Raw genomic sequence first — 15,498 nt, forward strand, 5'->3', positions numbered from 1 at the left:
CAGGAATGGAGAAACTGAGGCAGAGTGGAGGTTGTGATCAGAGCCGGGTCCCCCGTGTTTTTCCTCTGGAACGGCACAGCACCCTTGGGTGTCCCAGCTCGTGGTTCCCAAATCTCACAGCCTGGCACAGCACAGCACCCCCAGGTACCCTGCGTCATTGCTCACAGCCCCAAGTGCCCACACCCTGGCACAGCACAGCACCCTGAGTACTCCCCCAGCCAGGGCAACACCTCAGGGTGCCCCAACACGGCACCGTCCACACCCCATCCCTCTGTCCTGTCACCCGTGTCACCTGCCAGGCAAGGCTGCAGCTGCCCCTGCAGGGAATGCTGAGGCCAGACCGCTCGTGTCACAAGTGATGCCAGGAGCTGCCACCCCTGTCCTGGCACTGTGGCACTGCCTGCAGTACCAGTGCCAGCTCCAGAATCTAGGACTAATGGAAAGCTCCTGGAAAGGCACACACAACTTCCCACTGCAGCTGGAGTGGCCACAGGCACAGCCAAGCGAGAGCAGTGCCTGTGGCCACACAGAAAGGGACCCATGGCCCTGGTGCTGCTCCTTTGGTGATGTTCTGGGCACCTAGGCAGGGCAGTGCCAGGTGGTGCCAGGCAGGACACAGCCAGAGCACAGCAGTGACCTCCCTCTATGATGGAGGACTTGTGGTGGCCCTGAGCCACCAGCAGTGCCTAAAGACCTGTCACTGGGTGCCCATAGTGAGGATGCCACGGCAGCAATGCCCATGGGCCACAGCGGTGATGCCAAGGCAGTGATGCTCACAGCAGCAAAGCTGGCAGTGGCAGTGCCAGAGCTGCAATGCCATGGTGGTGATGCCCATGGTGACAGCACATGGAAATAACCCCACAATGATGACGTACACAGCAGTGGTGCCCAAAGTGGCACTGCGAACAGCAGCAACACCCATGGCAGTGATGCCATGGTGGGGATGTCCACAACAGCAAAGTCTGCAGTGGCCAGGCCAGTGGTAGCAATGCCCGCAGCAGTGATGCCACTGCGGTGGTGATACTCCTCGTGGCCTCAGACATGGTGGCAAGGTCACAGCACCAATGGCCACAGAGGTTACATCCACAGCAGCAATGTCCCACGGCAGTGATGCCACAGTGGCAATAAACATGATAGTGCCCACAGCAGCAATGCCCACAGGAGCAATAAACATGGCAGCAATGCCACGGTGGTGATGCCATGGTGGCAAGGCCCACGGCAGTGATGCCATGGTGGCAATGCCCTCAGCAGCGATGCCATGGCAGTGATGCCACAGCAGTGATGCCACGGCAGGGGCACCATGGCGGGGAGCCCACATCAGCAATGTCACGTCAGTGACAGCCACAATGGCCATGCCAGCACTGGCCATGCCCATGGCAATGCCCACGGTGATGCCATGGCGAGGGTGCCCGGGGCGAGGGCAGGAGGGTCCCCCCAGCAGCATCCCCGCTCTCACCTGTGCCTGATAGATACTCCCAGGATCCCTTGGTCCTAATCCCACGAAGGAACGGTTCGCAGGGGGCGTGCCTGGTGCAGAGTAGGCTGGGGAACAAATGAGAGCTCATTAACGGGGCTGCAGGTGGCACTGCCATTGTCCCCCCAGGGGCCAGGCCCGGCCCTCTCCCTGGCACTGCTGGGACGGAGCTCCCTGGCACCCGGTGCTGGCGAGCAGGCGACGTCCCTGGCTGTGACCTGATGGCAGGCGAATGGAGCCCAGGGGTGCTGCACCCAGGGCTGCTGTGCTCGGACGGTACCACCAGTGCTTTTGGGGTGATGACTGAGGCTGGAGGGGCGAGGTGCCCGGGGGTGCAGGCGCAGATGGTGCCCCTGGCTGTGCCCGCGCTGTGGCTTCTGGAGCTGAGCTGCCACGGGGAGAACAATGGCAGCCACCACTTCCACCTGGCCACGTCACCCTGCTGCCACCTCCATCCCTCAGCTGGGGATCCAGCAGTGAGACCTCCAGTCCTGCTGAGCTTCTGGGTTCAGCCCTGTTGGAAGCAGAGTGCTGCCAAGGCGAATGGGGGTTTGGAGCCAGCTGGGGACAGCCAGTGTCCTCCTAATGCATCCTTCCCTGAGCCTGCAGGAACTTTCACTCCTCTGTCCCTCCCCAAGGCTGTGACCCTATTATCAGCCAGGCCATCCCATGCTGTCCCTTCCAGATTGTCCAGGCTTTGGCTTCTCCATGCCATGGGGTCTCCACACCTGCTGACCAGCTGCTGGCAATTAGCCATGGCCCATTACCCAGGGACAATGGCTCGATCAGGCAGGGCTTGACTGTGTGGGGACACAGCAGACACTTGGGGTACCATGTCCCATGTGTACATCAGGATGGGAACAGGAACAAGCCCCTCATAGAGTGTGGCGACGGCACAGTGTCCCACCACTGCAGCACACACCCCCGTGCCAGTCTGGGGTGACACCAGCTCCCCTCTGGCTGTTGGGCCCAGCACCCAAAACCCTCCTGGCCAAGGCACTTATGGCCCCTGAGGTAGAGGAGAGGGCAAAGAATTTGTCAGCCATCGTGGTAACAAGCTCCCAGGCGCCACCTGCCAAGGGCTCTGGGGGACCCGCACACAGTCCCTGCTCTGGTGTCACCTCACACCCCCAACAAGACCAGAATCTCCAGCGCCAAGGACCCCCATGGCAGCAAGAGTACAACAGCCCACACAACACACCAGGCACACTGTCCCTAGTCCCAGTGCCACCCGCGTGCCAGCTGCTCCCTGTTCCCGGCAGCGCAGCCACCACCATGGTGGGATAAACAGACACAGAGAGGCCATGGCCTCCCCGATGGCACTGCCCACACTGAGGGTCTGGGCAGGACACTGGTTTGGAGAGCCCTGCCACGGCTCCACTCACGCTCAGAGGGACAAGGGGCTCGAGCTGGTCCCCGGGACCAGCACACAACCCCTTGGCTCAGTGGCCACAGCGGCCACCTGCCCAAACCCTGTCCGCTCCGACCTGCCTGAGACCCAGCAAACTCATGGCGTGCCAGCTGCCGCCCTCTCCCCGGCTGCGGGGAGGCCACCTCCGCCAACATCCCCCCAGCACCGGGACAGGGGGACACCCTGGGGGGCTGCGAGAGGAGGGGGCCAGCCGGGCCGGGGAGCAGGGTGGGCGCCGCGGGTGCTTACTGGGTGATGTCGGCGAGGTCGTCCCTCCCTCGGAAGTTGTCGTGGTGGATTTGGTGTCAGGAGAGACGGCCAAGCGGGGCATGCCGGGGGGAGGTGGCGGCGCCAGCATCTGCGTGGGCAGGTAGTGGCTGGGCACTTTCACTTGACCACTTCCATTTAACTGGGGACAACACAGACAAAAAACAAACAGCACAAGCCATTAGGATGCACGCGCACACCAGCACGGCCAGGGAGCCCCGGGGACACCCCTGGCACAGGCACGGGGTGTCCCTCACTGCGGACATGAGTTTGGTGGGTCTCAGAGCAGCCCTGAACGGTCGGCGGTGGCAGCAGGCAGGAACTGACGGCGGGACAGGAGGGATTTGGGGGACTGTGGAGGCCATGCTCCATGGGGGACATTACCCACAGTGGCGCACGCTGGAGCTGGGAGCCCTTTCTACAGTGACAGGGGGGTCTCTGAAGCACTCCCTGGAGGGGTAGGGGCACCCAGAGCCTCCAAAGGCTCCTGCATCAGTGCTCCATGCCCAACCTGGCCGTGGGCTACTCCTGTTCTGGTGTCCATCGGCCCAGCACTGACCCACTGCACAGGGTAACAGTGGCCATGCCCCTCACCCTGGCATCAGCCCCTGCTGGTGAGGGGAAACAGGAAAGTGGTGGGCAGAGGTCAGAGGGGGTCCCCAAGAGCTCTGCATCTGGGAGGACAAAGAGAGGCACAGGACAGTATGGGAGCAGGAACACCCCCAGGCTCTGGCTTTGGGTATGAAGGGTGCCCTTCATGGGGTATGTGGGGTGCTGGTGGGGTGGGGTGTGTTGTGTCTTGGGGGCTCTGGGTGTATGAGGTGATGGTTTGGGTGCTGCACGCGCTGGCTGCTGTGTGTGCACGGTGCTGGTTACACAGGTTGTTTGGTGATGGGAGCATGGGGTGTGGGGTGATGGGTGTGTGGGGTGTGTGACGTCCCATGTCTGTGGGGTGCACTGGGTGTGTGGGAGTGCAGGGCACTGTGGCAAGGGAAGGCCCACAGCAGCACAGTGTGGCTCTGCCACCCCTGCGGGGACACTGGGGACACGGGTACAGCTCCAGAGGAGCTGACGGGTCACCCGTGGGCTCTGCAGGTGGATGGGGCATGTCAAGCCCATCACTCTCCTGGATATGCTGGCGGACGGTGACTCCAGGAGATGGTCACGCACCCCTGGCAGACACCTTGCTCACCCCCAACACCCCAACACCGGCTGATGGCTCAGCCCCAGCGCCCCAACACCCACAGTGCCCCACGCTGGGCCAGGGCACTGCACCTCCATCGCCGCAGACACGAGGTGCCAACGTGAGCCGGCACAGCAGCGCTCCTGAACCAACGCACGGCACGGCTGGAGCTCAGCCCCAGACAACACCCCGTCGGTGCCACCAGAAGACCCCGACCCCCCCGTGCGGCGGCAGAGGTGGCGGCGGCGCAGGTCCAGGGGATTCTCCTCGGGCAGCCCGGCGGGCAGCAGCCCCCGGTGCCCACGGACAAGGCTGCGTCCTTACCGGTCCAGGCTGCTGGTTGGACGGGTCGCAGGCCAGCGAGACGAGATCCTTGAGCGGGTCCTGCGGGTTGAGATGAGGCGGGTACCGGATGGCCGTGTGCGGGAAGTAGGTGGAGGCCGTCTGGGGAAGGATGGAGGTGGTGGGGAAATGCAGCGCAGACGATGGGTGCGGGCTTCGGGCGATACCTGCGGGCGACAGCAAAAGGGGACACGCACCTGTGTCACTAGCGAGTGGCTGCCCCAGCCCCCCGACTGCTCAGCGCTCACTCTGTGCCTCGGTTTCCCTGGCAGGACACTCACCACTGTGCACAGCGATGACAGGACGGTGGTGCTGCGTGAAGCTGCTCAGCCGGGGCGAGGAGTCCTGGGGTGATGGGCTGTTGAAGGGGGACTTGTCCATCTCTGTCTTCTTCACAGTGGGGGAGATGCCTGGGGAAAGCAGCGTCCAACGTCAGGACCTGCCATGGGACCCCAAATCCCATGGCTGCTGCCATCTCAGTGCAGGCAAGGGGAACTCCGAGGTCAGGGTGGGCATGGGGAGGGTGGTGCTGTGAGCATGTGTCTGTGTGCTGGCAGGAGGGTGGGTACCTGTGTGGGCACCTCTGGGGGCACTGCTGTGTGCATGAATGTGTGTGCATGTGTGTAAGTGTTGTACCAGCAGAGCTCTGTACCTGTGTGTGTACACGCATAGCCGTGCACAGGTGCGTGCTCCTGCAAGTGTGTGCATGCGGGTGCACGCAGCTCTGTGTGTGTGTCCCACCCTGGTGGGAGCCCTCATGGATGCCACTGTGACCCTGCAGCCCCCACATGGCAGCCACCTCCCCTGGCACATGGGGCTGGGGGCTACAGGAGCTCCTGGGGAGGCAGAGAGGTGCCGGCATGGGGGTGATCACCCCAGAGACCCCTGGCAGCAGCAGCTGCCCAGGTCCCCGAGGCCACTCCAGGGCATGGGGCTGAGCGGGGGGGGTGGCAGGCACATTAATCCCCTGCCACCGTGGCTTTAGCTCTGGCCATTTGGCCCGGGTCTGGTAATGGGTTTAGCCCTTTCTCAGTCGGGCGTTAGGAGGATTTCCCAGAACATCCTGTACAGGATTGCCAAGCCCCTCTCCCCGCTGCCAAGACTGAGGCCCCCACCAGCCACCCTTACCCCTGCCCGGGTCAGGCCACCAGCAGGGGACAGATGCCCTGGCACAGCTCCCTCCTGCCTCCATGCCACCATTTTGGGGAGGGGGCTGCACCTTCCCCAGGACCCCCCCTGCACCAGCCCCACGGGACAGGATGGGGTACAGTCCCTCCACACACAGGACACAGTTTGGGGGCTGGACCTGCATCCCCCAAACCCCCTTCCAACAGGATCGGTGCCTCTAGCCCTCCAGCCAGGCACCTCCAGGCTCTGGCAGGGCTAGGGGGCTGGTGTGGAGCCCACCCCACTGCTGGGGGAGGCAGGAGAAGAGCCAAGGGAGGAGGAAGAGAAGCAGCTTCTTTGCCTGCACCTCAGGGTGTGGGAGCTGCTGTGCCAGCCCTGCAGCATCGCTTTAATTAGCCCAGCCCCCCCTTTCTTAATGAACAGCTAATTGGGGCTTGTCTAGACAGGAAAGGGAAAAAAAAACACCAAGCCAGAAAGCTGTCCACAGTGATGTGGGGCTGGGGGAGCCAACTTGGGGCTGGGAGAGAGTGGTGTGGGGCTGCCAGACCAGGCATGGGGCTGGAGGCTGGATTGGCCCTACAGAGAGAGCCTGTGTTGAAATGGGGGTCCCTGTAGCACCACCACAGCCCCCACAGAGTCCGGCCCAAAGTGGGGGGCCACAGACACACCTGGGCACCTACAGAAAGCCTGTGCCTAAATCAGGGGGGTTTGAGAGCAACCCCACAGACTCCATGGAAAAGCAGCAGGGATGTTCTGTGGGACTTGAGGGTGGCACCGCAGCCCCCACAGCCAGTGTGTCCTGTGACCTTAAGGCCCATAGGGACACTCAGCATGGGCAGCGCCCAGATGGTCACAGGGGGTTCTGGCAGTGGTTTGCAGAATGCTGGGAGCAGGATGGGGGCCCCGGGGCACTGGAAGGGCACTGGTAAGGAGATGGCACCTACCCCCTTCCATGTCTTCTGTCCAGTTGCGGCTGCTGCTGGTGGGGGAGTTGGAGGAGGTGTAGTACTCGCCCCCAGGGCTGGTGTCAATGTCGTCCTCCATGGACCCCGACTTGTGCCGTTTGCTCCTGGGGACAGGGAAGGGTCACAGGATCACGGAATGGTTTGGGTTGGAAAGGACCTTAAAGCTCATCCTGTTCCACCCCTGCCATGGGCAGGGACACCTTCCACTATCCCAGGTCACTCCAAGTCCCATCCAACCTGGCCTTGGGCACTGCCAGGGATCCAGGGGCAGCCACAGCTGCTCTGGGCATCCTGGGCCAGGGCCTGCCCACCCTGCCAGGGAACAATTCCTGCCCAATATCCCATCCAGCCCTGCCCTCTGGCAGTGGGAGCCATTCCCTCTTCTCCTGTCCCTCCATCCCTTGTCCAAGCTTCCTCTCCAGCTCTCTTGGAGCCCCTTTAAGCACTGGAAGGGGCCCTGAGGTCTCCCTGGAGTTTTCTTTTCTCCAGGCTGAACACCCCCAGCTCTCCCAGCTTGTCATGGGTCAGTGCCAGCCCGTGGCAGGACCTGGCTCCCCCTTGCCTTCCCCACGCCTGTGCTTGGCTGGCCCCGGCACCGCCCTGGCACAGCCCTGCTGGCACCTACCCGCTGGAGGAGGTGCTGGGCAGTGTCCTCCTCATGCCGGTGCTGGAGGGGTTCAGGTCATAGGCCAGGTGGCCCTGCAGCTCCCCCAGGGAGAAGTTTGGCCCTGTGCCTGTCACCACCGGTGCTGCAGGGAGAGAGGGGGGGGTCACTGGGGCCCAGTGGGGAGGGGGGGGGCTGTTGGGATGCTGCTGTGCCCAGGCAGCCGAGGGTCGGGCTGTGGCATCACAGTCACACTCACTTCGGGACACCTGGATGAGCTCGGTGACACTGAACACCCCCGAGGTGACGAAGCTTTCCTGGAAGTCTGTCGAATCTGTGTGGGAGAGAGGAGGGCATGCTGAGGGGGCAACAGGACCACCCCTCCCATCCTGCACTGCCTTGTGGCGATGCTTGAGGGCACCCCAAATCCCATCTGTCCCCCTCCTTAGCCTCCACTCCGCTCCCTGCTCCAGCAAGAGACCACCCCAATTGGTTGCCTCTGCTGAAGATGCCCTGGACCTGCTCAGTGCCTCTGTTTCTCTGTGGCTGAGAGTGCTGGCAGGGCTTGGGGCTGCACCCCCACCGTGGGACCTCCATGGCAGCTGCTGTCCCCAAGGGCTGTGGCCTCCATGGGACTCTGCTGGGTGTAGGACAAGGCTAAGGCTATGCTCAGCTCATTGCAGGGGCCAGGCAGTGGCTGGCAGTGGCTGGCAGCTTGACTGTATGTCACAGGCCCCCCTCCCCCGCCATGGCAGGGACCCTGGGGACAGGCTGGGGTGTCCCTTGTCCTTTGCCCAAGCCCTGCCCGCTGCACTCACCCAGCGTGATGGGTTTGCTGTCCTCCTGGTCTGAGCCAATGCCTGTCCGGGGGCTGCTGCTCTGCTCTGCATCTGCAAGAGGCAAAGCCCCAGGGTGAGCCCCCCATGCCAGTGGCAGCCTCTGTACCAGTGTGAGCCAGGGTTGCCACCAGCTGACTGCCCCCCCTTGCCTTGCTGGGGGAAACTGAGACATAGGCTGCCCAGCAGCTCTCACCACACAGCAGGGCCACCACCAAGCTGGCATGTCCCCAGCCACTGAGGAACAGACACCAACCAGCCCCCCCTTGCCCTCCCCACCAGCGAGAGGAGCCCCACATGTAGGGTCTGGGCAGTGCTCCTCGCAGGAGGGGAACCCCAGTGCTGGGCTGGGTGATGCTCACCTGGCCCTGCTCCAGCCTCCTGCCTCCTCTCCTCTCTCCAGCCACAGCTGTGACCCAGTGCTGCCCCACCAGGCAGTGTCACTGCAGCATGGCACAACCTGTGGCACCTTGTCCTGCCTCTGCCCAGCTCCTGCAGGGCAGCAGGGCTTGGGACAGCACCTGCTCTGACCCCTGGAACCCCGTCCAGCCTTGCTCCCTCTTGACTAAAAATATCCTGGCTCAGGTGCTGAGCTCAGTGGCCCCGGCACAGCCTGGCAGGCCCAGCCTGGCACAGCCTGGCACAGCCCAGACACTGAAATGAGGAGCATCCTTCCTCACCTGGCTGCTTCCAAAGCCCTTCCATAGCCTTTGCCATGTATTTCTCCCCCGTATTCCTTTTTCCCCCTGCTTCTCCATCCTCCTCCTCCCCCCACCCCTTGGCCTCCAGCATTTCCCTCTGGAAGCCTTGGCGGATGTCAGGAAAGGGCTGAGAAAATCCAAAAACACCAACAAAACCACGCAGCTGCAACTGCCAGCCCATGTGCCCGCCTTGAGATTTTTCCCTTTCTCCCTGTTTTTCTCCTCCTTTTTCTCCCCTCAAGTCCCTTGCACTCACATGTGGTTCCCAGACTGGTTGTCCTTGGTTGGGCAAGTTATCCATGTGGGCCCCATGCCACCTCTCACCCTGACACCTCTGTGTGCTGCCCATCAGGCAGGTTACCCATGGGGGCAGTGGGACTGTGCCATCTCCCAGCCTGACACCCCCGTGTGCCCACAGCCCCCTGGGACTGCTCAAGGCCGATGCCAAACCAGCCATTTTGTCTCCCTGCCCAGCTGCCGTGGTCCCTTCCACCCGTCCCGTGCCAGCCTGGCACCCCGCTGGCAGCGCCATGGCATCCTGCCCTGATGCTGCTCCCCACCACCATCCCCCCTGTGCCCGCACCCCTGGCTCCCTCCAAGCAGCCATTTTAGGGAGCAGAAACTCCCCCTGGAGACGGGCACAGGGTTTTTTTTTTCCCTTCCCTTCTCTTAATTTCTCTTTTTCTAACCCTATTCCCCCATTTTGAAACAGCTGCGTGCCCAAGTACTACTGGGTGTGGGTGGTGGGAGCGAGCGGGGCACAAAGCAGCTGGGATGGGGGAGTGGCTGGGGACCCCCCCCGCTCATCCACGGGCACCGTGGCCGGACACGGCCCCTCCTCGCCTCTAAAAACAACAAATCTGGCGGCGGCTCTGGAAGTGGTTAGCGTGGAGCCCGGCCAAGGCGCGGGACGGAGGCTGGCGGTCACAGCCTGAGGCCGGCCCGGCTCCCCACAGCCCCCCACCATGGCCTCAGGGCTCCCCGGGACCTCGATTGCCTCCCAGATGGCCCCACTTGCCCAATCCTGGCGAGCTTGGCCTCTGGGTAGCTCCCCAGGCAATGCCCTCGCCTGGTGCCTCTGAGGTGCCCAGCTGGGCTCAGCTCAGGGACCCCCACCACTCATCCTGAGGTGCCCCACATGGACCTTTGCCCGCACCAAACCACCCCGGCCTGGTCCCTGATCCCCCAGGGCACCCGGGAGGGCCATCATTAGCCCCGGGTGCCCCAGGTGGGCCCCACGTCCCTGTACCCCCACACCATGCCACGGCACCACCCTGACCCAGCACCGCCAGTGCCACCTCAGCGGCCCCTGCTGCTGAGGGACTCTGGGGACCTGTCCCCAGACCCAGCACTCCGCTTCCACCCACAGCAGCCCGAGCAGCAGCCGGGACTCTCCCCAGCTCGGAGGTTTGGCAGCAGGGCCGGCCCCTCCCTGGCCCCTCGTACCCGGGCTGATGGAGGTGGTGGGTGCGAGGCCGGGCCGGGGCTCGGCACCCCCGGCGCTCCCCGTAGCCGGGCGGGCGAGCTTGCCAGCAGATTTCTGGCTGCCTCCTCGGCGCGGGGCGGCCGGGCCAAGCGCTGCTCTCACCGCCATGTGACAGCCGCCTGCGCCGGCTGGCGCGCTAAAATGGCGAAGGGAGCCCCGGGCTCACGGGCCGTGCTCCCCACAAGGGGTGTTCTGGGGAGACTCCAAATCCAGGACCCAACAAGTGGCTCGACTGCACCACAGAGGAGGAAGAAGCCTGTAAAGCTCCCCCATGCCCCTGCTGCTTCGTTGATCCTGTGCCTTCCACCCTCCGGGAGGCCGGCATGGGGGATGGAAGTGGGATGGGGGTGGTCCTGCTGTCAAATTGTGGGGAGCTCAGCGGGGAGGGGGTTCAGTGCCGGGGTCGTCTCCGGCGAGGCAGAGGAGAGTGCTCAGTGCCCAAACAGGTCGATCCAATCTCTTTTAAAAATAGCCAAGTGTGTGTCCGGGGGGGCGCGGGCTGCCTGGGCTCCGGGCCGCGCTGGCAGCCTGGCCCCGTGCCACCCATTGAATTACGGATCCCGCACCCCGGCCCCGCTGGCTGGCACGGTGCCCCCGGGCCCCAAGCGACACCCGCCCGCGGTCTCAGCGCGTGGGAACGACCCCCGGGCAGCAGGGCCGGCCCTGGGGGGTGTCACTGCAGGCCGGGTGCCCCCCGGGGCTGGCGCAGCTGCGGGAGAGCCCTGGCTCGGTGCCCGAGCGCTGACGGTAACAGGGCACGGTGTTACCGGCAGCGGCGCAGGCGCAGAGGCTGGAGGATGCCGGGGGCTGGGGGAGCTGCTGGCGCCGGTGTGAGCAGTCCCAGCCCCACATCGAGGGCAGCTGCCTTCCCCCTTTTCCCCAGCTCTGCCAGACGAGGGCAGCGGATGGGAGAGGGTTCAGCATGCTTCTGTCCTGTGCCTCAGTTTCCCTTGGGGCTGGCTGGGGGGGGAACTGCCCTCCTGCCTCATGTTCCTTACGTCCTCAGGTGTCACTGCACTCCTCCGGCTGGCCATGGCGACACGTGGACCAGTAGGGCCCGGAGTGAACAGCCTGCTCAGGATGGAAAACCCCTGGAGACCGGAGGGAGCCAATGTGCCGTGGGGCAGATCCCACTGCAAGGGCTGGGGCGAGCGAGGCTGCCGGAGGGTGTGATTTGGGGGCCCTGCCCTGTCAGACCCCCAGAACTCCTCATCCCAGTCTCACAGTGACCCCCAGGTCCGAGTGGCACTGCCCGTCCCACTGTCCATCCCTCTGCCGCCGGGCTGGGGTGGCCCTTACATAAACCCGGAACAGTCCTGCTTGTGTAACCTCCTTTATATAATAGCCTGAACCGCCGCGTGTGCCGGGTAAATCCTGGCTGAGCCGGGCCGGCCGGCGCGCCGGGGCGCGGGACCCCCCCCCCCCCCCCCCCCCCCCCCTAGCTCCTGACAGCGCCCCGCCATGCCCCATGCCCGGAGCGCTGCGGGGCCGCGGGGTGAGGCGGCTCTGCTGGGCCTCGGCCACCAGCGCTGCGGGGGCGGCAGCTTCTCCTCCCCCTGCCGAGCGGAGCCCCGGGGAGGTCCTGGCCGGAGGCATCCCCCGAGGTGGCGGGGCGGTGGCGGGGGGGACGGACGCGCCCCGCTGCCACGTACGCCGGCCGCGGCCAGCTGGCCCGGGCGGGAGCCTGGGAGGCGCGAGCACGTTGGCCGGCGGCTGCAAGCGAGCGGCGCTGGGAGCGAGCGGGTTTGTCCTCGGCCGACCCCGGCCGGCACGGGGAGATGGCAGCGGCCGGGGGGAACCCCCCCAGGAGGGCGGCGCGGCCGCCCCCTCGCTCAGCCCTGCCAGGCCTGGGCTCCATCCAGGGCTGCCGGCGTCCGCGGAGGCGAGCAGGGACAGATGACAGCAGGGAAAGGGATGGGGAGAGCGGGACAGACAAAGGGAAGGCTGAGGAGCCCCCCCTTCCCTGGGACTCTCCCATGCGGGGTGCTGGCATGCAGCCCCTGCGCCCTGGGCTGGGAGTACCTGGGGGCGCAGCTGCAGGGAGGAGGTGGGAGAGAGGAGAGACGGATGGGAGAGGGAAAGGAGAGAAAGGAAGGGAGGGAGGGAGGGAGAAAGGAAGGAAGAAATTAAGGTGGAGAGGAAGGGAAAGGAAAAGGGATAGGGAAAGGGAAATATGCTGCCACTATCTTGCTGCCCCACCAATTCCAGCCCTGTGGCAGACATAGCTCCACAGCACAGCCAGCCACCCCCCTCCGAGTCCGATGCACCCCACACCATGGGCCCTCCGATGCTCCCCCAAAACCAACCCCTGCACCACCACCACGCAGGGCTGAGGCAGCAGTTTTCAAACCCTTCCCCAGGACTGGCCAAGACCCCAGTGTAGGAGCCAGTGTGACAGGGGACCGTCCCCATGCCCCAACTGGCAGTGCCAACCCTGATCGGGGGTGTAGGGGCACACCGGGGGCTTGCCGGCGTCTGTTCCCTCTCTCCCGTGGCCACGGGCGGGAGGGAGCACCGTGGGCATCTGCCGCCCCAGCTGTCCCTTGCCAGCGCAGCACGAAGCCGGGCACCTGGCCAGGATGGCAACTGCGGCCTCGGGGAGGGCACGGCGCTTGCCAGCGCGGGGGGACGGCGGGTGGCGAGGGCGGGGGACGGCAGGTGCTCGTGAGAGGAGCTCGCTCATCTTTTATTCATCGGGTGCCTAACGGTGCGCGGAACCACTCTGGCCCCTTGTCCCCTCCGGCGGCACAGGACGTGGCACCCCGTGCCAGGTCCCCGGCAGGCACCGCTCACGCTGCCGGGGCGGCAGGGCTGAGCACGGCGCAGCTCGCTTCAGCGGTGACGCGAGGCCGGGGCTGGCAGCGGGCACTGCGGGGAAGCCGTCCGGCTCCGGCACGCCGCCGGCTCGGCGCACTGCGGGAGAGCCGGGGAAGCCCTGACCTCCCCAAGGTCGCCGGCACATCGATCCGGAGAGCTCGAGCACATGGAAACTGCTCCGGCCGTGCCAGCGCCAGGCTCGCAGCGGGGCCGGGCCCAGGAGCAGCGGCACCCCGGGCAGTGACGCTGCAGAAGACAGGGGTGGCGGGGGGGGGTGGCACCCTGGGGAGCCGCCTTCCATCCCGGTTCTGCAGCACGCAGCCCTGGGGCCAGGAACCCAGCCCCCGTGGATTCTCTGCTGTCTCATATCCTTGTGCCCTTTCCCCAGGGGTTTCCTCCTGGACTTGTTGGGCTCTGCCTACCTCGTTCCCCTCAACCCCGGTCTCCCTGGCTGTTTGGCTGGGAGTAGAGACACCGGGAACAGGGGGAGGGTTTGCTCGTGTTCATCTGTGTGCTGGGGGGTTCTCCAGCCTGCCTGCCCGCCGGTGCCCAGCTCTGCGACTGACAGATCCCAAATATTGTGAACCCCATCAATCTTCTCATGACCCTGGCGATAAATATTTGCGCGGGGGCTGGCGGAGCGGCGGTGCCCAGGGAAACGCCTGCCCTTCCATCTGGAGGGGCTGAGCAGACGCTTGGCACGGCCGGCCTGGCACGGCCGCAGCGCGCCTGGGACGAGAGCCCTGGCACGGGCTCCCCGGCAGATTGGTGCCATCTGCCTCGCGCCGCACCCAGCGGTGAGGCTGGTGGGGGGAGATAAGGGGCTGCCAGGTGGTGGAGGACGCAGATGCTGGCACAGCGCGGGGGTCCCTGCCTCCCCCCAGGTGCTGTCCACTGGCGGCGGCATGGCCAGGGCCAGGAGCTCGATGCCACCCTGGGGCCCACTGCCTGCTTGCCCTGGGCACCCATCTGCTCCCACCCTGCTTGGCCTGGGGGCTCAGCCAAGGGGCACTGCCAGGAAAAGCTCACTGCAGGGCAGAGCCTGGACCCCCTGCCCTGCTGAGCATGACGGCTGGGGAGGGGGCTGTAGAGAAGCTCAGAGGGTGCGAGGAGCCAGCACTGTCCCTGTTTTGCCTCTCCCTGGCTCTGGGAACCTGGGTGGGGTCCAAGGATGGGGGCTACCAGCATGGGGATACAAGGATACATAGATGGGGCTGCAGGGATGGAGGTACCATGGTGAGAGAGCAGCAAGGGAACCCATGGAGGTGGGGAGCACCGGTGGGAGGGTGCAGGGAGGGGGGCACTGTCCCCCCCAGACTGGCTGCTGCCGACAGGAGCTGCTGGGAGGAATCTTTCTGTAATGCTCCGAAGGTCCTGGCACCATCGGCTGGGGAGATTGATTACCATTTTACTGCAATGCTTTTGACTTTCACCAGCGACCTCCGAGCTCCCCCCAGCCCCCCCGCCCCCCCCCCCCCCGCCGCACACTCAGCTCTGGGCTGCAGCGCCGTCCCCTCCCCCACTGCAGTGTGCACAGCCCAGCCCTCACCCAGCCCCGCACTCATCCCGCACCCATCCTGCATCCAGCCCTGCTTCCATCCTGCATTCAGCCTGCGTTCAGCCCTGCTCCTATCCTCTATCCATCCTGCATCCAGCCCTGCTCACATCCAGCACTCATCCTTCAGCAAAACCCTGCTCCAATCCCGCACCCATCCTGATCCTATCCTGCCCGAAAGGTACCGGGGTGGCGGTTGCAGGGCTGGGTGCAGGATGAGAGCAGGGCCGGTGCTGCTCTGGGGAGGACCCAGGCGCATGGCACTCCTTGCACCCCACGGCCACCCCCGGGGCCAGCAGGGCTGGGACGGGACTTCCCCGCAGCCTGGCACAAGTCCTGCCTCAGTTTGCCCACCCGGGGGCACGGAAAGCCGAGGACAGGGGGAAGAGCCGAGGGGCAGAGCTCGCCTTTGACATGGGCCCGGGGGGGGGCCGTCCGGGCGCTCAGCCCCTGCCAAGGCTGCCCCAGACCGCGGGTGGGGAGCGCAGGGCCGGGGGCTCCTCCGTTCCCCCTCCCCGGCGTTGCCAGAGCAGCGGCTGGGAAATTGTGCTGACACCGGCAAAACCGGGCGGCGGGGGCGGGGGAGCGCGGGCGCACGTGCTCGGGCTGATAACGGTGCTGTGGGGGCTGCGGGGAGCCCGGACCGCCCGGCCGGGGGGGCCCTGCGCGGGACAGACCCTCCCAGCCCCCTGCCTTTGAGGCTGGGGATGCTGCGGGCGGCGCGGGGGA

The 15,498-nt window shown here is 65.4% G+C and overlaps 1 protein-coding gene across 4 annotated transcripts in view; it reads right to left on the bottom strand.

Annotated features, from left to right (window-relative positions):
• The window catches only part of NFIC (nuclear factor I C), a 42,435-nt gene that overhangs the window by 5,055 nt on the left and 21,882 nt on the right, over positions 1-15,498 (bottom strand). For 2 of the 4 annotated variants that reach the window (XM_053965717.1, XM_053965716.1), the window contains exons 3-10: positions 8,193-8,264; positions 7,634-7,708; positions 7,396-7,519; positions 6,750-6,874; positions 4,959-5,087; positions 4,660-4,844; positions 3,135-3,294; positions 1,457-1,542 (exon numbers count right to left, since the gene is read on the bottom strand). In XM_053965717.1, the coding sequence (XP_053821692.1) occupies positions 1,457-1,542; positions 3,135-3,294; positions 4,660-4,844; positions 4,959-5,087; positions 6,750-6,874; positions 7,396-7,519; positions 7,634-7,708; positions 8,193-8,264 (956 nt within the window). The remainder of the gene's footprint in view (positions 1-1,456; positions 1,543-3,134; positions 3,295-4,659; positions 4,845-4,958; positions 5,088-6,749; positions 6,875-7,395; positions 7,520-7,633; positions 7,709-8,192; positions 8,265-15,498) is intronic. The other 2 variants (XM_053965718.1, XM_053965719.1) reach the window with 2 other exon arrangements.

This window comes from Vidua chalybeata, chromosome 27 (genome assembly GCF_026979565.1).
Source record: "Vidua chalybeata isolate OUT-0048 chromosome 27, bVidCha1 merged haplotype, whole genome shotgun sequence".
In the NCBI taxonomy this organism is placed as follows: Eukaryota; Metazoa; Chordata; class Aves; order Passeriformes; family Viduidae; genus Vidua; species Vidua chalybeata.